This window comes from Puntigrus tetrazona, chromosome 21, assembly GCF_018831695.1.
Source record: "Puntigrus tetrazona isolate hp1 chromosome 21, ASM1883169v1, whole genome shotgun sequence".
Classification (NCBI taxonomy): Eukaryota; Metazoa; Chordata; class Actinopteri; order Cypriniformes; family Cyprinidae; genus Puntigrus; species Puntigrus tetrazona.
In genome coordinates, this window is record NC_056719.1 from 2793609 (window position 1) to 2815338 (window position 21730).

General features: G+C 39.1%; 2 protein-coding genes across 3 annotated transcripts in view; both read left to right on the top strand.

The window, feature by feature from the left end:
* The first annotated feature begins 79 nt into the window (after window positions 1-79).
* On the top strand, window positions 80-6892 carry idh3b (isocitrate dehydrogenase (NAD(+)) 3 non-catalytic subunit beta). 2 transcript variants are annotated; one of them, XM_043220866.1, is made up of 11 exons: window positions 80-283; window positions 937-1110; window positions 1307-1427; window positions 1531-1591; window positions 1682-1814; window positions 2637-2770; window positions 2850-2952; window positions 3041-3187; window positions 3280-3374; window positions 4097-4157; window positions 6479-6892. In XM_043220866.1, the coding sequence occupies exons 1-11, from the start codon at window positions 239-241 to the stop codon at window positions 6554-6556; spliced, it is 1152 nt and encodes a 383-aa protein (XP_043076801.1). In that variant the 5' UTR covers window positions 80-238; the 3' UTR covers window positions 6557-6892. The 2 variants fall into 2 exon arrangements, with proteins under 2 accessions (XP_043076801.1, XP_043076800.1); XM_043220865.1 differs by lacking the exon at window positions 6479-6892 and adding an exon at window positions 5303-6259.
* Window positions 6893-8537: 1645 nt separating this feature from the next.
* The window catches only part of ptpra (protein tyrosine phosphatase receptor type A), a 24764-nt gene continuing 11571 nt past the window's right edge, over window positions 8538-21730 (top strand). Inside the window, exons 1-5 of the mRNA XM_043221448.1 lie at window positions 8538-8890; window positions 18506-18552; window positions 19970-20054; window positions 20690-21100; window positions 21247-21261. Of these exons, the coding sequence (XP_043077383.1) occupies window positions 18532-18552; window positions 19970-20054; window positions 20690-21100; window positions 21247-21261 (532 nt within the window). The 5' untranslated portion in view covers window positions 8538-8890; window positions 18506-18531. The remainder of the gene's footprint in view (window positions 8891-18505; window positions 18553-19969; window positions 20055-20689; window positions 21101-21246; window positions 21262-21730) is intronic.

Genomic DNA, 21730 nt, shown 5'->3' on the forward strand with positions numbered 1-21730 from the left:
TTGTGCTAGCTTCCAAAAGGGCGGGAAGAAAAAGGCAGATAGAAATGTTTTAGATCCACTGACTGTCAAGTCGTCGTTTATTAACCCTTGGAAGTTTACCGAGGACCCCTAGTGTTGGTCGAGAAGCACTACGAGTAAAGCTTGCATCCAGCAGGGGTCAGTAGAAGAAACGCACAGCTCAATGTTCCTAGTTCAGGAGGAAGATCACGGCGACCTTTTTCTTCCTCCCGTTTAATGCATGATGGCGGCCGCGTTGAGAGGAGGACTTGTAACATTGGCCAAGGTGAGTCTTGAAAAACGATTCTGTCGCTTCCTCATAGTTTACAGTGACATGTGCCTAATTTGTTTTGTCTGAGGCACACGGCCAAATAAAAAGCATTGTTTACGTGCGACGAGGCAAGTCTGGACTGGAACGCAATGGGTGTAACAGTAAAACAAAAAAAAGTAAAATGACTTCACAGGAGAGGTCTGTTAGAAGTTGTCTAGATGTAGTGATTCAAACGACGTGCCTAGACGTCCATTATAATCCTTACAAGGTGCACCAAGGTAAATGATGGTATACGGTAATACTTTAATATGTCATTGAACTCGTTAACATGGATTGTTTTAATACCTCTTTGCATATACCTGAATGAGCAGAAATGTGCTCATTATGTTTTTAGGATTTAATGTCATGAGGATGCTTAAAAACAGGAATCGTGTGTGTGTGTTGTCAGGGCTGTCAACAGTTTTGTGAATAGATACAAGATGTTTTCTCTTAGTAAACTTATGATTTTAGAAATATCTGTATATTGGCCGATTAATTTGCCTGACTGATATATTTTGACCCGTCACCACCTGTAATGCACTTTTTTTTTAAGCTATCCATCATAAGTATCTGTGACACTCCAGAAATAAGAACCATCTTTATGATATAATATGATATAACTCTCTCAGGGACTGAGTGGTGCCCGGCTGCAGCCGCTGTGTGCCCGCTCTCTGAGTTTGACCTCCAGTCAGAATGTTTCAGAGAGTCCCCCAGCGAGGGCTGACAGCACCTTTAAGGTCACGATGGTCCCTGGAGATGGAGTCGGGCCTGAGCTGATGACTGCTGTCAAAGAGGTTTTCAAGGTATTCGTGTTCTTTCTGGTCTTCTTCTGGTATTTATTTTTTCCCAGCCACAAGTACCCTGAATATGATATAGGGTTAAACTTCTAACCTTTAGTGTCCTTTTCTTCCTCCGTCCCGTGTTCCAGCTCATTCCTCTCTCGTGCCACATTTGCATCTAACTTGTTCCTAATGCCCTTTTTTTCACCTCCCCTTCCAGGCAGCTGATATTCCTGTGGAGTTTGAGGAGTTTCACTTGAGCGAGGTGCAGAACATGGCCAGCGAGGAGAAACTGGAAGAGGTGTTGTCCTCCATGAAGAACAACCGAGTCGCCATCAAGGGTAACGTACCTAACTGCTGATCGTGTCGTGATATTTTGGCTGACAGTTTACTTACTAATTTGGCATTTAAAATAAATTTTGATCAAATTCTCCCTGTGCTTAGGAAAGATTCACACTCCTATGGAGTACAAGGGTGAACTGGCTTCATATGAGATGAGACTGAGGTACTTCTTTGATATTATTATTAATGCTTTGTGCTGCTCCTGGTTCTCCTGCTAGTTTTTGATTGGTTATTTTTGTGGTGTGTTGTACAGGAGAAAGCTGGACCTGTTTGCCAATGTGGTTCATGTGAACAGCCTGCCTGGATACAGCACCCGCCACAATAACCTGGATCTGGTCATCATACGAGAGCAGACGGAGGGAGAATACAGCTCTCTGGAGCATGAGGTACTTGTTGTGCTCGCATGTTTTATTTCTGATTGAGATATAGACTTCTTATGGTATTTGAAGTGTTGATAATCTTCTCCTGTTAAAAGATATTTGAGACAACCATTGTTATTCACACCAATTGATCTCGATGAAATAGCTCATCTGATTCACATATTGGATTAAAAGAATCAACGTCTGGAACAGGATTTAAATTTAGGTCAGTTTCTCACACAGAGCTGACATATTTCTTAAGAATATGATAAACATCATATACATTTTAATGAGGCTTTTTGTTGTCTGTTTATATTATATTAAAAAAAGAAAGTGTTTATTTTTTTTACTAGAAATAGTACAGGGGTTTAGAACAACATAAGGGTGATTTAATGAGATAATTCACCCAAAAAGTAAATAATATTCATTTAACATAAACATCTTAGTTAGCATAATCAAAATTGTCATGGGCAGTGTAAAATCCTTTCTACCACTGAGCTATTAAAGAAAAAAAAGATATAAATAATATAAATATAAATAAATATATAAATTTATTATTATTATATATTTTTATTATTATTATGATATGACATGAAAAATATCAAGTTTGTGTCTTTCTGATAACGAATCTGCAGAATAACTATTGATGAGATCAAACTGCTTAATATTTTTCTGAAAACTATAATTTTTGGCATCATGTTTTTTTGCTGAAAGAGCAGTGTTCATTTGAAATAAAACTATTTTGTAACATTATAAATGTCACTATTGATCTAATTTTAATTTTTTTGCATTGGTAACATTTTTAAAATGTGTGGTGTACATCTGAATTGAACACCTCTGTGTTTGTAGAGTGTTTCGGGAGTGGTTGAGTGCCTGAAGATCATCACCAGGGAGAAATCTCGCCGTATCGCTAAATTTGCATTCGACTATGCCACCAAGAAAGGCCGCAGCAAAGTGACCGCTGTCCACAAAGCAAACATCATGTAAGCATGAAGGGGTTATTTTTCCATACAGTTTTAAATCTCAACACACAGACTCGCTCATCTCTGAATGTCTTTGCAGGAAACTCGGGGATGGTCTCTTCCTGCAGAGCTGTGCAGAAGTGGCTGAACTTTACCCCAAGATTAAATACGAAAACCTCATCATTGATAACTGTTGCATGCAGGTATAGTTTCCTGTATTGTATTATTATGACCACCAATTAGAATGGCATAATGGTATATTTAATGAACACATTGTTCTGTGGCCCACAGCTGGTGCAGAATCCTTATCAGTTTGATGTGTTAGTGATGCCAAATCTCTACGGCAACATCATCGATAACCTGGCAGCGGGGTTGGTGGGCGGAGCCGGCGTAGTCCCAGGCGAGAGTTACAGTGCAGAATATGCCGTGTTTGAAACGGTTGGTGTTTAAATCTTCTTGGTTTCAGACGCAGAAGTGCGTGAAGACTTCTTTTAATGAAGCGATTCGTGTCTTTTCGTGTTTTCAATCAGGGTGCCAGACATCCCTTCGCTCAGGCTGTCGGCAGGAATATCGCGAACCCTACTGCTATGCTTCTCAGTGCATCCAACATGCTGAGACACCTCAAGTGAGTCTGCTGTTGTTGGATTGCTGTTCCAAAGTGCATTTAAATTATTAACATTTATTTGGGAAAACGATTTGTCACGCAAGTCATTTAAAAACCCATTCCAACTCATCAACATATTTTTCTATGCGATTTGTGTACATCGCGATTTCCAAATAAAGCACGCTCGCTTTGAGTTTGCGTGTGGCCAAATATTAAAATCACAGAAAAGTCTACGAATCACTCGGTAAAATAAAACATCACAATAAATCAGCATTACTTGATTACCAAGATAACCATTAGTTGCTTTTGCACACTTTGCATGCGCTGCACTGCGTGTGTACCATTTTGCTTTATTAGTTTATTATAATTTTGAGAGATAATAACAATATTGTGATCTCTGATTTTAGTCCTTGGAAACAAAAGAATGAGTGCCTGATCCCTGTATACCTTTAATTGCTATGTTTTAACATTTTTGTTCACATTAAACTTTGTTTTCAGATTTAAGCCATTTAATTTAAAATGCATTATTTTACATTTTGTTTACATTGGAATAAATTACTTGTTTAATATCTGTTTAAATAGAAAACAGCAACTTACAATATACTGTAATATTACTGATTTAACTGTATTTTTGATCCGATAAATGCAACCTAGGTGAGCGCAAGACTTCTTTTGAAGCTGTTTGAAACATTAAAATTCTTTTTAATGGTCTTGGTGATTGTATTGATGTTTCTTTCTTTCAGTCTTGAGTATCACTCAAACATGGTTTCTGAGGCCGTCAAGAAAGTCATCAAGCAGGGCAAGGTAAGAGATGGGGTGTGTGTGTGTGTATGAGAGTGAGTGATTAAGTCTAAATGGGAGAGAAAGGTGTACTGTGGTGTTGAAGGAACAGCTTACATACTGTAGGTGTGATTCAGTGTTTTTATGAGTTCAAGATGCACCGTTTATTGCTGATGAATGTTTATCCATATACGTCTGTATATTTCTGGTGGTATTGGTTTTCATTCTAACTGGTTGGCTTTCCTTTATATCTGTCTTTGAACTAATGACCCTAACCTCAACACAGCACTATAACTTTAATCCTGAAATAAACTGAAAAAATAAAGCATTTTAACCTTTGGCTTTATGTGGACAGGTGGGGCTTCCTAAACATTTTTTTTTTTTTTTTTTGACGTTGTTGTTGTTGTTTTTATTGAAAGAGTAAAAGTTTGTTTGGGTGGAAAATATCGAAGTGTTCACACCTTTTCTTTTTTTTTTAAATTGGAAATCCATTAGTCTTTACAGTAGATCTCAGTTATTACAAATAAAAAATAAAATTGCATTTTTTCTTATTTATCATCCTTTCCTATAAATATACATGCTACGGATGTGAAACACAAAATCAAACCCGATCCATTTTGGAGAAATGTGTATGTATTTTTTAATGTGTGAACATTTCGGACTCTGTGTGCCTTAATGCACCTTAACAATATAATGTTTTAAAACTGTGTTAAGGAACAGCAAGGATTAATAATATTAATGTTACTATTAATGTTACCTTTTTGTGACGTGTTACCAAACAAATAAATAAATAATGCTCAAGCATTCGCACAACTGAAGACATTTATGGTTGGCGCTTGCTATTTGAAACGCATGGCATTTGCACTGAAGGAGTTGCATTAACACACAGGAACTGAAAGCTGCAAAATACCAAATCTGATATCATGAGGTCTTGAACTGATTCTTACCATACCTTCAGTTCACTGTTCAGACGCTCCTCAGTGTATGTGTTCAGCTTCAGCTTCGGCATTTGAAAATTTCCCTCCCAATACAAGCTCAGTCGTGCAGTCAAGTTCTAGGCTTCATGTTTGTTCTTGTCTAGCTATTCTGATGTGGTCTTGACCCTCCTTTTCTCCTCTGCCATCACATCCCGTTCTGGGTGTATGTGACTGTCTGTGTGTGTGTCCCAGGTGAGGACGCGAGACCTAGGGGGTTACAGCACCACTGGGGACTTTGTCCGGGCGGTTGTGGACAACTTGCGCCATCGGACTGTTTGAAGATGCTTGCCATTTCTCTATCCTGGATCACACTTTAAATGCAACTTCTGATCTAAATATGTTCAAATGTTTCTAAAGCAGCCCTGTCATATTCCCATTTCATTTTTTTCTGTCTGGTTACTGATTTGTTTTTTTTTGTTTTTTTTTTTCTCTCTTTTAATGCATCCATGTATGTTTTTTGTTTTGTTTTCCCTCCTGTATTCCACCTATATTCACCCCAACCCTTTGAAAGGAATTTATTTTTGACATTTCTGTGCTTCTTTGTTCACTCCAGTTCCGTTTATATGTAGGTTTCAGTTGGATAGATAACTTTAGTTTCTTATTCCTTCTTTTCTAGAACTTCTGTTTGGGGCTGGTCCTCGTCAAATTGCCTTTTTGATTCCAGGACCCTGATTATCAGCAAGTTTGCAAAAGCCGTTTGACCTTTTGAGACCGAAGTGCCGGCTGTGTTTTTCCGTTTGTTAATGTTACTATTGTAAACATCACTAATCAAATCTGCTGCTGTCATAACTGCCATAACATAATGGGCAATTATTAGTTTCATTTCATGATGCAAATGTTTTAAGCAGGAAGTCTGCTCCGTGCCATTGCTGACTAACTCTGGAAATGATGACTGACTGATATCAAAGGCAAATGATATCTCTCTGCCTCTCAGGCATTTTTAAACTTACCTCAGTCAATGCAGTACTGATAGTGGTGTTCATATTTTCACTTTTACTTCTTACCGTGTCTGGGAAGGTGGAAACCACACATTTTAATATACACAAATTTCTCAAGGTTTATTCATGCTTCAAATGAAATGATCACGTTTTGTCAAATGTGAATTTTTATTCTTTTCAATGCAATAAAATAAATATCTATTGAGAAGTCTCCCTTTGTAGTCACTGGTATTAATGTGGTTTGCTCGAATTGTTTGAATCCTCTTAACGTTGACAAACTGGAAATCTCTAAATGCCCTAAAGGTGTTGAATGTTGAGAAGTGTGTGTAAATTTTGTGTTTAGGTGCGCTACATATCCATGTGGTCAGACAGCAGAATATATTATATTTTAAAAATGATGTATAATATTTTATTGTTCTTTTTGGTGTAGGTTCGCACCTCAGACCTGGGAGGCTACGCGACGTGTGATGAGTTCACCAGGGCTGTCATCTCTAATCTGGCCGTCTAAACCCAGCACTCTACAAATAACATCTTAAGCACAATCTGCAGCACTGGTGGTCCTGTTCAAATCTGTTGGTCCAGCATTTCACATTTCCTTGCCTCAAGCCTCGTTGGTGGCTTTATTTTTAAACTCCCATATTCTACATAGAGCACAGCTGTTGTTAGATTCATATATTGTCTCTATTCAGAACCACTGATGTAACGGACTCTATTGCTTTATGATGCTGCCTAAAAATGTATATTTATTCGGCTTAATTATTACTTATTTATTTAATTGCAATTGTTACTTAAGCAGCCTGTTCAAACATTACCAATAATAAAACGTTATGAAATATTCTGCCAAGCATGTTGTTTTTGTTCCGGTAATATACTAAATAAAAACCGCTGTGTATAAATGATGCCAAAGGTTATAAATGCAAGTATAAATATATTATGCAGTTTAAAGTAATGGTTTAGAGACAGAATTTTTTTTAAATGTTGAACATCGTTATTGTTATTAATAATAAATATTTCCCACCAAATATTCACACACTCATACAGGTAATAAATCACTAAATCCATATTTTTATTTATGCATATAAAAATATAACTTAAATACATGCAAAAATACAAAATAACATTTCATTTTAGATATAAAACATAGTATGACTATAAAAGAAAAAAAGGAGTGCATGTGTAAAACTAAATATAAATAAAATATTACATGACAAAAATAAGAACATGCATAAATTAAATACTACAATAAGATGCTATTATTCAATAATAATCATTATTATTTTTGCACCGCATTTATGTTACTTAACAAATAGTTGATGGTTCATTTATGTTAGCTCAGTTTCATTAAATAATGGCAACAGATACGACTTTGGTGTTTTAGCAATGCATTATATGTTGAATTTACCATTAAGATTAATAATCTTGAGAAGAACTGGATTTGTCACCATAAAGTTCTGGAGCGGGCCCTCAAAGGAGACTGCTCTACTCTCAGTCACTGAAGCCTTGATTCCAAACCATCAGTCTTATTCTCCTGGATCTGTCTGCTGCTTATGTCACTGTCAGTCATCAGATCCTCCTGTCCTCCCTCTCATCATGGGCATCACTGGGATTCCTCTTCACTGCTTTGAATCTTGTCTCACCGATGATCCAACGGCTCAACCTTGGCTGATATTGAGCTTCTCGTCTTCCCCGCCGCACCAACTCTACAGGTTCGTCTGCAATTAGGTCACAAATCTTGGTCAGATCTTCAAGTGAGCGACGCCTCGTGGTTCTGTCACAGCGGCTCAGTCGCTCTCCGGTACGTTCTCGTTCACCGTTCCTAGCTGTTGGAACGAACTTCTCAGTCCTATCCGGAACGCTGGATCCCTATCAATCTTCAAACAACAACTGAAATAGTTAGCAAATAGCTTTGGAAACAGGCTTTTGCAAAAGGACTAAAATGTAAATGTAATAAGGTTTAATTCGTTTAATAATAAAACTAATACAGTTAACAAATGGAATAGTTATTTTTTTCCTATATATATATATATATATATATATATATATATATATATATATATATATATATATATGTGTGTGTGTGTGTGTGTGTGTGTATGTATATATATATATATATATATATACACATGTATAATGTGTGAATATATATATGTGTGTATATATATATATATTTCTTTTAACACCCTAGATGGTTTGCCAAATTGGCAGATAAACGGAAAAACGCCCCGACAATGACGTAATAACATAATGTATCGGCTGTTTGTTTTGTAATTCACTCAAAATCCCTAAATCCCTGGCCTGAACACCTGTATCAAGGCTGTTCTCTAACGCGCGATACCACAGCCGACCGCGGGGCGGCGCGCTGCGCCCAAGAGCCTCCAGTGCATTCCGCTTTCCTGGAAGCAAGTCGTCCGCCAGATGTCGCGGCGTCTCTGCGTGGGAAGAGGAGAGGAGGGGCCTGGCCTGGGAATCCGCTGCTTCCCATTCCAGGCGCAGGGGCACAACATGGCGGATTAGGAGGCGAGCGACGCGCCCGGATACAACGAACAAATTGTGGGATACCGATTCCCCGTGTCGCTGAGAAGGCAGGACTGTAGGCTTTTCGGAAAGCTAACGCACACCTTCAAGGCTTCCCGAGACATGCATTTCGGATACCAGTAAGCGCCTTCGTTGCTTTGCCCCACTCCAAATTGGCTGTCTGTCCGAGATCATTCCTATCACCCAGGCCCCCCACCCCGAACACACTCTCGGTTCCTGGGGTGTGGAGACAGGGGCCGGGGAAGTGGAAAACAATCGCACTTTATCGGGAACATCAGGCTCCGTGGCGCGGGACGGGGCTGTCAAGGTGAGTTACATCGCTGCTTCTCTCAGTATATTAACGGCGCAAACTTCTGTTCACCGCCTCAGTTTGTCCTGCTATCTATCTCTTGTGTCACTCAGTTTTTTTTTGTCACGTTAGTAGGTCGTCTATCCAAAGAAAGCGAAGCCCTTTTGCGGCACATCCGAGACCCAGGCGCGTGGTTTATGTAACGTTTACGCACCGCGCAAGGATGTCTCTGAAGCGCACCCAATAATGTTTGAAGCAACGCGAACATTTGCCGAACTAGCTGGGAGGCAAGGAGGGAAAAATGAGGGGGTGGGGGTCTGCCGAGAAAAGGGAGGGGGAGAGGAAGAGAGACACGCATAGCTTTTAGTGGAAGTCAGGCGGATTGTGCGCCAGAACGCAGGCGTGGATACAATTAGACGTTATCAAAGATACTTCACTTGATACGACGTTTCGGTGTGGGTGCTCTCAAACTGGATGCACGCCTGACTTTGTGGAAAAAGAGAAAAAGCCCGAACAGTCTGATTTCTGACTTGATTAATAGTTGCGCCCTGAATGCTTCTGGATTTGTGAATGGCTCTAGGCAGGACGCATAGTAAACATGAGGATGTTATTTATATTTGAGTTTCAATATCAGTTATTTCTGGATCCCTAGCAATACCACATTTCACAGACTGGATATATTGCGGATTATACGGATGCTTTTTCATATCAATAAGCCATTTTCTTATTTAATATACATTTAATAATTAAATAGTATGAATCTCGTAATATAGCACACACTGTAACAATTTGGATTAATAAACAAATCTGACAAAATTATAATCAGACCAGATAAATGATGGCTATGTCTGACAGCATGCGTTGTTTTGACTTATGATATTAATCAGATTGGATGCATATGCATTCTGAGTGGATATATTGTGGCATTTTGAATATTTTTGAAGTGTACGTAATATCTTTTTCACCGCATATATTTTAAAGCGTGTAAAGATCTCAGCGTGTACGGCAACGTTGCTTTATTTGTGAAAATATGATTTTCTGACCGGATAAAGTGCGATTATTAATGGTCAAATGCGGTCATGTCAAACCCGGACGTAACGTTGTTGTAATGTTAGGAGTGAGCGAATGACCGTTTACATTGTAGCAGTGTAAATGATTTCAGACTGGATGAATTGTAACTATTAGTGGTCCCAGACGAGATACACGCTAGATATGGGTATTCTTTCTGTCTGTATACATTGCAGCGATATTAATCGTCCCGGACTGGATACAATTCTAAACACTGTAACAATAACAGATGGGAAGACAATGGGAGTCCAGTGCGTTCGCATCACGCGCTGTGGGCGCTGAAAGTGAACATATTGATCAGCGCTTTGTCGCTACGTGTTTTTAAAGGGTGGACTGAGAGGAGGGGGGAACGCGAGGGAGCTGGTAGATCGAGAGATTTTGTGGATACAAGCACAGGAATGATATGATCCACGGTCTGCACTTGCTAATAAGCAGGCGTGCAAATTTGCCAGTTTTATGCTTCATTCATAAGAGTTCTTCCACTAGCTTTCACTGGATATGTGCCTCCAACGGCCACATTGGTCAGATGAATTAAGGGACTGTATGTCTGTATAAAGTGACTTGTATTGTTTTTTTTATTATTTGACCGCGTGAGAGAACGTTTGGTTGGCTGATGCAGTGCACCTCAGAATTTATGATACTTGCTGGTTATTGTTGAACCACGGAGAGTGTATTGCACAGATAAAATTTCAAATCTTAAAACGTGAATATAGCTACATTAATATTGAGACTGTCAAGTTGGCTTTGGTGCCGTATAGCGGCTTTGCTGAGATAAACAGGAAAAACAACGTTAATGTTGCAAAATCACTTTCGAAATTTGGATTTTAGCTGCAGTGAAACTCTACAGAGATTAACAGTATTAACAGTATTCGGCAAAAGCAAGTTTGCAAAAGACGGTCATATTGTTATTATCTAACTCGGTTCAGTTTGAGCTTTTGTAATCTCACGTCAGTAGTCAAATAAACAATATTTCCGAAATATTAATTGTTTTAATCCTCAGCTGAGTAAGCCAAAGGCGACAGTGGCACGGAATCCGTTCTTTTCTATATGGGCTACCTACTGTGATGTTTTAGCAGATATGAACAAGCTCGGGTGAAATCCTGCAATGCTTTTAGTTTGCTCCAAAAAATATTTCGTACATTTTGTTCTCCGCATTCTTAACAATTCAGCGCGTGTCGTAGTATATTTGATGTCATCGCTCTAGTCTCACCTTGCTTGCGTTTCTCTGACGTCTCGTCTTGTTTGGGCCTGTTATTACTTCTCCCTGCGAGCAACGAGGTTATGAAATAGACCTGCACCTTTGGCAGGCAGACGAGCCAGAGATGACACCCTTTAGCTCTCCCACAGCTTAACCTTTGCGATGATCATCCAACCGTCTTAAGTGAGTGGTTAGATGGCATTACAGCAATACCTGCAGCTTAATTATCGGCGTAATCCCGTCATATTTTTTGAAACAATCCCTGCAAAGTGCATTCCGAATGCTTTTTTTAAAAAATCACAGACATGTTAATTCCCGAGAGATTATTTTGCAGTGGCGTGAACGTGCCCGTTTTCGGCATGCAATCTCTGTGTAGCGTCTCCATTCCGGTCATAATGCGCCCATTTAACATGCGCTGTCAAGTAAAAAAGAATAGACATGAATGCACGTGCTCTCTGATTGCAGAGATTTGTTTTGCAATAATCCAGTCGCAGAGCCTTAAAGGAATAGTTCGCTCAAAAATGAAAATTTCCTCAAAATTAGTATCCATGTTAATTAGTTAAGTCCCGTATTTGTCCATTATTTGTTTTTATCAGCTCTTCGGGCTCAAATTCCGACGGCACCCATTCACTGCAAAAGATTCAATTGTGAGCAAGCGATTTAATGCTAAATTTCTCCAAATCTAAATCTCGGATGACCCGACGGTAAGTATAGCGTATAACAAGAGCGATAATGTATTCTAACAGACCCGAAGGCTCTTTCTGACTTGATGAACTTCTGATGCAGTTTCTATGATTAGTAATATCTAATCTGCTTTTTGAAGAGAGACTTCTGAAGTCCTGTCTTCAGCCAAGTACAGATGTCAGAGAGGATAAGCCACTGGATCAGTGGAGAGGGTGGCGTACTGGGCGTTGTTTTCCTCCTAACTTTCAGTTAGCACAAGGGCCCAGGCGGACTGCATGCCAGTTTATATTAGCAAAGAATCCTGGGAGATTTTGCAAGACATTTCACCGAGGCTGTTTGGGTTTGATGACTTGATAGGAAGTGAATTCTGTTGCTTTGAGTAACGGAGTAAATGAAGATTGTCTTCTTAAAGGCGCAGTTCACCCAAAAATGTACTCATCTTCATGACGCTTTAAACCTGTGTGACTGCCTTTCTTTCGTGTAAAGCAAAGAGCATTTGAAGAATGAAAATGAATGAAGTTTAAATCGGGTGATGCACAAATCAGACAGAAATCACTGGAATTGAAGAATAGCAATGAATGACAAAAAAACAGTTGTAAGACTTCAATAGACTTGAAATATAAATCCTGGGAACCACTTTTATGATATGATATATGGTCGTTTTGCATCCCCTTTGAAACTTGACAGCCCTAGTTCTCATTCACTTTAATTATGATGAAAACTGAGCCAGGATATTGTACCTTTTGTTTAAGAAAGAATGTCCTACAGGTTTGAAATGACACGAGGGGGAGTAAATCATGACCTTTTTTTTTTTTTTTTTTTTTTTTTTTTTTTTTAAATGTTGATGTTTTTTTTCCCTCAGTTTCTGTTAAATCTGAGTGAGAGAAACCCACACGTCGTGAGAGCGCTCTTTCGGACACCCACTGTATGTGTGGACTCACTGTGTGCTAAATACTGACCTCATCTTTGCCACTTCCTGCCCTCTGTGTGTGATGTGGCTAGACCAGAGCATTCTCTGGGAAACCCTGACACAAGACTGCCGGCAATCCACCACACCACCCCCTCTCCGCTAGATGGGTTAAATTGAACCATTTACCCTGATATCAGTACTTTATACAGAATTGCCGAACTCTAGCTACCATATGTGACTCACATTATCCAACATACCAGTTTTTTTTTTTTTGTTTGTGTTTTTCCTAAGTCTGCCTTTCCTAAATTGAATTGACTGTTAATGGCTTTGTTGTTAAACATGCATATGAGCTAATATAATCTCAAATGATACATAAAGTTGACTCAAAAGTTTGTGGTGAGACAAATTTTTTCACTGTTTTTTGGTCTTCGTTGAGATATGATTTATCAGAAACTGTTGTTATATGCTGATTATTATAAAAGTCTTTACTGTAATGTTCGATCGTTTGAATGAATTCTTGCTAAAAAAAATTTTGTATAACTACAAACCTTTGAAATTACCTTTAAAAAAAAAAAAAAAAAAAAAAAAAAAAATATATATATATATATATATATATATATATATATATATATATATAATTTTATTTTTTTAATTTCTAATATTTTGGTCTTATTTTACAATACAAAAAATATGTAAGCAAATGTTACCATAACAATGGAATATAATTTAACTTTTCATGTACTGCAATTAGTTTTTATGAAAGAAAGTGATATTTAAAACGATATCATAGAGCTCAAACTAGGCCTAGGAACTAGAAAACGGTTGTGGGTGAACCTGTCAAAAAAGTAGGCATAGCCAGGCCAAGGCAGAACCTCAGTTGCGTTTTCGGTGGGAAATATGCGAAGTGAACATTTGTTTATCGCAGTCTGTTTTAAGTTTCATGAAATCAGCATTTTTTGGTGTGCGTTTACTAGAGAATGAAAATTCACCTTTAGCTATTTTATAATCCGGTAACTTGAGCGATCTGAATGAGTCGCCGGAAGCAGTGCGCGGGAAGTTTTGCAGAAGAGCGTTGACGGCGACGGGTGCAGTGTCATCTTGCCTGTCCGCTGGGCCGTCCCAGTTTGAGGGAGATGAAGAGGGGCATTGAGATTATTCCTGTCACACTGCACACTCCTCCAGGGTGCAGAGCAGCGTATTAATAAACTGTGAATGGGGACAGACAGATACCCATTATCTCTCCTTAGGAAATGCTCTCCAGCTACAGAAAGGACCTCCGTTGCGTTGATGTAACACCAGTTTTCCCTGACCCCCAACTCGGCTGCAGTGTACGCTGCCAAACAAATCGGTGCAGAAACTATTTTCAATCAGAAACGTCACAAAAAAAGTGCATGAAGAATTAGCCAGTAAAAAAAACAAATGAAATATTGTAACTTCGGTGTGTGTTTGCATCTCTTTATTTTCTGAAAATTGTGATTTCAAAAGACTGTTCGCTACACCTGTTCGGCGCCTGGCAGCTTGGTAGTTCGGTGTAGCAGCTGTACTGTTTATTGTGATAGTTTTGCTGTACTGTGTAAAGGATGCAGTCTTATGACTGGTTTATTTTCTTTTCATATGCCCACGGGCTCATGACTTAGACGGATAAAGAGAGCAGAAGTGTGTTAGTGTAGCCGTATTTAAAGCGTGACTCTTCTGGTATGCGTTTCGGACTCAACAATTAATCATAGTCATCGTTTTATTCCAGTTTTAAAATAGAGGAAGTACCCGTTCAAGTTCATGGCATGTTTTTAGAATCCCGATTGGTTAGAAAAGGAATATCGCAGCGACGTTCGGCGAGCTGAATGAACCGAGGTTCGGCGGATGCATGCATCACAAATGAAATGGGAAAAGTGGCGCACCAGAGGGATTTTATTTTATCCATTTAGATTCAAATTTAATTTATCTAATATGATTTTGCAATGTATTTTGCAGGGTTTTCTTTCTTATTTCAACTGTTGCCAGTGCCTTCATTTCATAGGAATGTCGTACCAAACCGGCGTGCCTGCTTACGCAAGACGCAACATTACGCTACGAGTAAACAAAACTACACCAATTTTCGCGTGAAGCGTTCCTTTATCAACAAGATAACTTTTCTTGAACTTTACAGATCATCCCTTCAAATCCGCCGCATCGTTTAACAGGAACAAGTTTGTGCAAGAGATAAACGCGCAACCTCCACGGTAGTGCATTTTCATGTTACGAAACCCCTCTTTCACTCCGAGGTGCAATTGAGACGTAACTCTCCCTATAGGATGCAGACGTTCTGCACACGTTTGGAGTTTGCCTGGAGAACGTGAGACTTCTGCAGCCTCGTCCTTTTAGGAATAAGCCTCTTGGTGGAGCTGGAGAGAGGCCATTTGTGCACTTAAAAATAAATGATGTCAGATCTCCGAGGAAAACCCCTATTATGGGTGTCATCTATTAGAGGTGTGCCATTTCCTCTATAATTCGCTGGGAGAGTAACCGTGCCTGACTCATCAAGTCGGACGGGGGCAGTTTGCATGTGCACATTTGACCGATTGAACACAAATGTGAAATTATGCAACAGCCTGGCAGTCTCCCAAAATGCTGTTTTGCTTTCCGTGATGTGTTAGTTAGGTGAGGAGGGTGTGGCGGCTTTCGGGCTGAATGACGGGTCTGGCAGGCAATCAGACAGGCGGCGAAGGAAGGAAGGAAGGAAGCAATGTGCTCTCTTGGGTTTACGGCTTTCCTGCCAAAAGGGAGATGGGAGCAGATAGAGAGCGACGGTGAATGTATAGAGCGGGAGAGGAGAAACGAGACCATCTGTCCCTCCCATCTGAAAGGTTTCTGCGGGCTCAGCCAAAAACGGCTCGAATCGTTTCGGATTTGCCCTCCACCTGAAGAATGCTCAGCCATGTGCATGCTCAGCCTTTAAACAAATTATATTTGACAAGGACCTTCTAGAATTCATGTGGTTTGCAGTAGAATAACAGGCCTGTGAACGGGCACTGTGGCGAGGCTGATTTGATTAAATTGTCAGAGATGGATGCGGCCGTGAGTGCAACTGCTTTGTATGGAAATGGTCAGCTGTTTGCATTACCTAACTGCGGATTTCCATCCGAATTAACGCGGGAGGGACACAGATTTACATGCAGCCATTCATAGCTCAAAATGAGCTAAATCGGTGCGACAAACTGAAATGATAGCCAACAAACGACAATGACAATGTTTGAGAAGAATCACCGGCATGATGCTGTCGCGCTGTTTGTGGGAGCAGGGTGTCAGTGCACGGTTGCTAAGGTGTTTTGGGTGTTTTTCGCGTCTGTTCGGCGATGGCTGGGTCACTTCAGGTTACTCGTTCAGTATATACTGAGGTTTGGGGTTAGCATGTTTTCTTTCCTAAATGAAATGAATACTTTTATTCAGACTGTGCGCATTTAAGTTGAACACGGCTGTCAGTTTCAACATTCTGTTGATGAGTCTCGAAAAATATTAAGCAACTATTTAACATTGATGATAATAAGATGTTTCATAAGCAGCAAATTAGCATATTAGAATGATTTCTGAAGGATCACTTGACACTGAAGACTCAACGTTGCACACTGAGACTTCATTGCAAACTTTTGTCTGTTGTAAAGTTTTTTTGGATTGATTTTCTGCCTTTTTGCATTCGTAGTGTGAAGGAATAGGATGATGAATAGGAAAAACCGAAATTTTATTTTAATAAAATAAAATCAATTTAATAAAATAAAATCAAAATATGTTATTTTAAAATATTATTTCACAATTTTTTTATAATACTGAGACTTTTTCCAAACACAAATATATTGATTTCTCTCTTTTTATTTTTATTGTGTAGATTGTAGTTTATAGATTTTTCTCGCCATTTTTTGTTTTAAATCCCTAACCCTAAGTAAGAACGAAAACCAATAGTTTAGCAAGCGCCACAAATGAGTAGGAAAAATATCATGGTAAGAATCAAACATGGTTTGAAATTTGGCATCACACAATTAACCAAGACAACCAGTTAAGTTGTTTGGTTTACATGGCTTGTGCCCCAGAAAGCAGGGTTGTAATTGTGGGCATCTTGACACCAGTGATTATATAGATGTTATGTAGATGTGGGAGGAAGTGCAGCTGAGAACAGTTGCAAACAAAATTGCTAAAATATTACTAATATGCAGTTTTGGTAAAGGAAAGCTTTGTTGAAAATACAAATGTTAATTCTAATTATTTTATATATATATATTAGTACCAGTGACAATATTGGCAGGGTCAGAATAAATCTGAACTACTGACCCCACTGGGCCAACAGACAAAACTCTTATTGTTGAGCCCTGCAAGGGTTTCGAACAACATGAGGGTCAGCAAATAACACAATTTTCATCAAATGGCCGCAATGCCATTTTTTGAATTGTGGTGTAATTATTAAATTCTCATGTAAGCAGCTCAAACGGACTCTTGATGATCAACCGAAAGCTCTCGCTGGATTATTGGGCAGGGCTTGCTGATGTTTGCATGACAGGGATTCGTTGCTAAGAAGAAATGGGAAGCTGATTGGCTCGTCTGAAGAGCAGCGGTACCACGGATGCTCCTGCTTGATGAGTGGCAGACGGGCTGGATTATTTCAGGGTCTGACCCTTTAGATTGGCACGAGGATTATCACGGTTTAGTCAGCGAGACACCGTTGAGATTACAGCACGGGTTAGCGGTCAACCTGCTACCCTCTGGGTCTTGGCTTCAGATGTTGTGATTATATTTTCACTCCTCACATCAAACCATCTCGCAGCTAAGAGCGTAATCCCTTCGGACCAAATCCACAGGCATCTGCTGGATGAATAAAGACACTTGGACGTTGCTCTTGTCTAGATACACGGCCTTGTGCCCTGCTGTTTTTGCCGTGATCACGTATAGATGGGGTATTACCTTGTATATCTTTTCTTGCTCACACTTTATATTAGGCGCCCTTAACTACTATGTACTTACACCAAAAAAAAGTACAGTGTACTTATTGCGTTCATATTGTACTGCAAAACACTTTTGCTGCTACTGAGGTGGGATAAGGGTATGGTTAGGGACAGGTTTAAGGGTGGGTTAAGGTATAATGGATGGGGAAATAGTGTCATTTATAAATAAGTACAAAAATGTATTACTTATGTAGTTACATATAGGTATCTATAAAAATATAAGTACAGTGTGAAAGCATATATGTACACAATAAGTGCATTGTATCAAATTATTGATTTAAATGTAAGCACATAGTAGTTAAGGCCACCTGATATAAAGCGGGACCCTTTTCCTAATTTCGGTGTCCAGTCTTTGTCTTTTTGTTTTAAAAAGAGAGCGTATGTCTAATCAGAATGCATCACTTTGACAGCATGAGCTTCACATTCACTGCATGAGCTGTGACTCATTTTCTGTCTCAGTTTAGAGGTTTGGTCACAATTATGAATGGCCTGTAATGTGCTCGTTTGTGAATGGTGCGACAGTACGGTCGCCATGACACTAAGAATCCTTTGTTGATACCAATACAAGACAATTTTCAATATTCAGTTTGTGATTATTGTCTTGTTTTTTTTTTTATATAGTTACCATAAGAAATGATTTTAAAAATAAGACAATTAAACCAATTGCATTACTTTTTACGTTAGCAGTAAGAGTGTTACTATTAAAGTATGTCTGACATTCCTATATCACAAATAGTATAGTATAGCAAATATTAATGTTGTTGATGAGTTTTAATAAGTTGCCCTTTTCTGTTTTTCATCTACAGGAGATCATTGTGCGAATGAGTGAGTGATGCAGGTTTCGTTTCTCCAGGTAAGTCTGTTAATTTGATCTTTGAGTATCACAGAGGTTCCTATGGGGACAATCTTTTAAAAAAAATAATAATTTAATAATAAGTGAATCTCTGGTAGCGCCGTTAAATAGTTGTATTAAGAGTACAAATTTGCTCTTGATTTTAGGCCCCGATACACTTCAAAAGTTCTCTTTCACTCTTCGTTTGAGGGCAGAAATAAGCTTTAAAAGGCTGAGAGACGGTAGACTGTTTCTGAACATTCTGCTGGAGGCCAGGTGTAGATTAATGTAAACATGACTCGCGAGGCTCGCACGTAGCCTATGAGTTTGATTAAAAACAAAGGTTTATTTATTGTATGCCTTGTACCTTGTAAATTCGTTTTGAAAGAAAAACAATAGCAGCAGTATGGTGTAATATTTATTTGCATGTATTTGGGACCTTATATCTTTACGCTTTTCTTTTATTCCTTTTATGGCTTTGGAAAACTTGGAAAATCTTAAGTCGCTTTTTGCTTAACTCCGGGTCGTCGACACAAGCTTCGTTGTAATTTCTTTGTAGGAATTAATTGCTTTCAGTGAATTTGAAAGGCTTTCCACGAGCGATCACACAGGTGCGGATATATCTGTGGCAGCTCCGTTATATGTGTATGGATATAATAACTTGATGTCAAAAGAAGGAGTTTTGGCTTGATTTAGTTTGAAACGATGCCATTTCAATTCGTTCTTCGATTTTGTCTGAAGTATATCAGGGCCTTTGCCTACCCTCCATCATACAGTTGTCCTTAGTGATACATAAAATTCCAGTCAACAGTTACTATTATTTGAGAGTACGAAAAAACTTTGGCTCTTGATGATTTATTGAGGCACTTATGAAGTGAATCAACCGGTCTGTGCAAGAAATGTAACTTTAGTATTACAGTATTACAGTCTGATTTGGTGAACTTTGTTCATCACTGTATAACGATTCATTCACAAACCGGTCTTCACTTTGGACTGTTTGCTGAGGCTATGGATTACAGATAATAATGTTGAAAATAATTGCACTGAAAATAACTGATTGCTTTGCTTCATGAGATCTAAATAGCATGGGTATTATTATTTTTTTGCCTGTATATTCCTATTTTTTTGAAGCTACAATAGCCGCATCCACAACCTCTTCCTATATTTTAAGATCCGAAGATATTGGCGGATGTCTAAATGTTTGGAGGCACGCTAAATATTTAGATGGAGCCTGCATGGGATGCTCATTTTACACTTTGGGAGGAGATAAAACCATGAACGTTATATTTACAGTAGTCAGTGGACAATAAACGTGGTAAAGTGAAAGTATTTTGATTGAAAAAAAGCTTACAGACTTCACATTTGAATAGCGTTCATTTATAAGACTGAAACGTGGCATAGATTGCTTTTGGCTCATGTTTTGTTTGCTCTCTTTCAGGGCAGTATGGGTGTGTATCCCCTGCTCCTGCTACTCCACGTGGCCTTTGTGGCCCTCAGCACGGCCCAGACACTCCCTGACCCAGGTAAGGCATCTTTATAAAACACAAAAGCCTCGGTTGATGTAGTAATGTAACCTTTCCTCCATTAGGAAAACAAACTAACTAATTAGAAGGTCTAATCATTCTTTGGTGTTGATGCATTTCCTGCAAAGCCACTTTTAACCCAGATTGATCTTGGCTTGTGACTCTTAGTAACTGTATTTAACCTGGAATATTCCTTTGGACATTATAAGCAAGCATTCTTTACAAGACCTTGTACTGTTGCAATCCATCTGCTCCCACTAAAAAAAAATGTTAAAAATTTTGAGGCCCAGAAAATTACCTAGGAGCGGTCTGGAGGAAATGGCATTTCATCATGCACCTAATTTTGTTTCGTGTTATACTCTACGTTCACCTGTTAGAGAAAACTTTTTACAATCTAAATGAGCTGTTTTCTATTTTAATATAATTAAAAATCGTAATTATTCCTGTGATGGCAAAGCTGAATTTCTTTGTGACCCCTTAAAAAAATTTTATTATATGATTCATGAGTTGCTGCTCGTGAAAATTGATAAAAGTTTGGTTGAAAGTTTGATATTTTCACGGAAACCGTGATACATTTTTAGGATTTAGGATTGGATACAAGCTTTGAAATCTCTTTCTTTCTTTCTCTCTCTCAGGTGCAGTCCTGACCGCCAAACCTACATACCATCCTCCCACATCACCCTCTATAGTCACCCAAGCACCCCCATCGTCCACTGCATCTTCAGCACCGTCCCCTGAACTTGTTGTAACAACAGGACTCAATAACTCTACGGGCGCGGTGACCCCCGAGGTTCCCACAGCCCCTCCGGTCGTCTCCCCTCCGACTGTGCCCTCCCCTACAGAGGCACCAGGCGCGCCCCCGACCCCATCCGCTGCACCCCCGTCCCTCACCACCCTCAAAACCGGAGACGGCGAGACTACAGTTTTGGCTACGGCAGAGCTCCCTACGCCTGATTCGACGCCCACCCGGTCCACTTCAGAGCCGGAGACGGAGAATCCAACTTCCCCTACAGACGCCACCACAGCTGACATCAGCAAGCCTCCAGGTACCGTTAGCGTTTCTGTTTCAAACTGCTCTTTTATCCTAATCTTTTCCAACTCTTCGTAAAGAAGCGTTTACACTCTCCAGTATGCGCTCTGTCATTTTAATCTATTGCTGTTGTGTCTTTCTGGTTTTTCTCGTGCGATGAAGGCGATGGTGGGCAAGGTAAGTTTATGTTACCGTTTTCACTCAAATTGCAGAACGAAGGGTTTTTAAGTAGCCATCTATTACTCTTGTTAAGAGTTGCTTATACATTACCAGTCAAAGAAATGAAGAACTGACTAGTGGCCCACCCAAATGAGGCTTTGTAAATGGCAATATGAGGCTTTGTAAATGGCATACATACACATATAAGTGATTCATTTTAATGTAACCAGTACATACAGTTTAGAAGTTTGTGGTTGGTAAGATATCTTAATGTTTTTGAAAGTATTTCATTTATTTGACCACAAATACGGTGTGAAATATTGCTACATTTCTAAATAAGTTTTTTTCTAGTGTTAAATCATATGTTTTAAAATGTTATTTATTCTTGCAAAATTGCAATCGCACCAGTCTTCAGTGTCACATGTCCCTTCAGAAATCATTATTAAATTAAGGAAACATTTCTATTGTCAGTATTGAAAACAGCTGT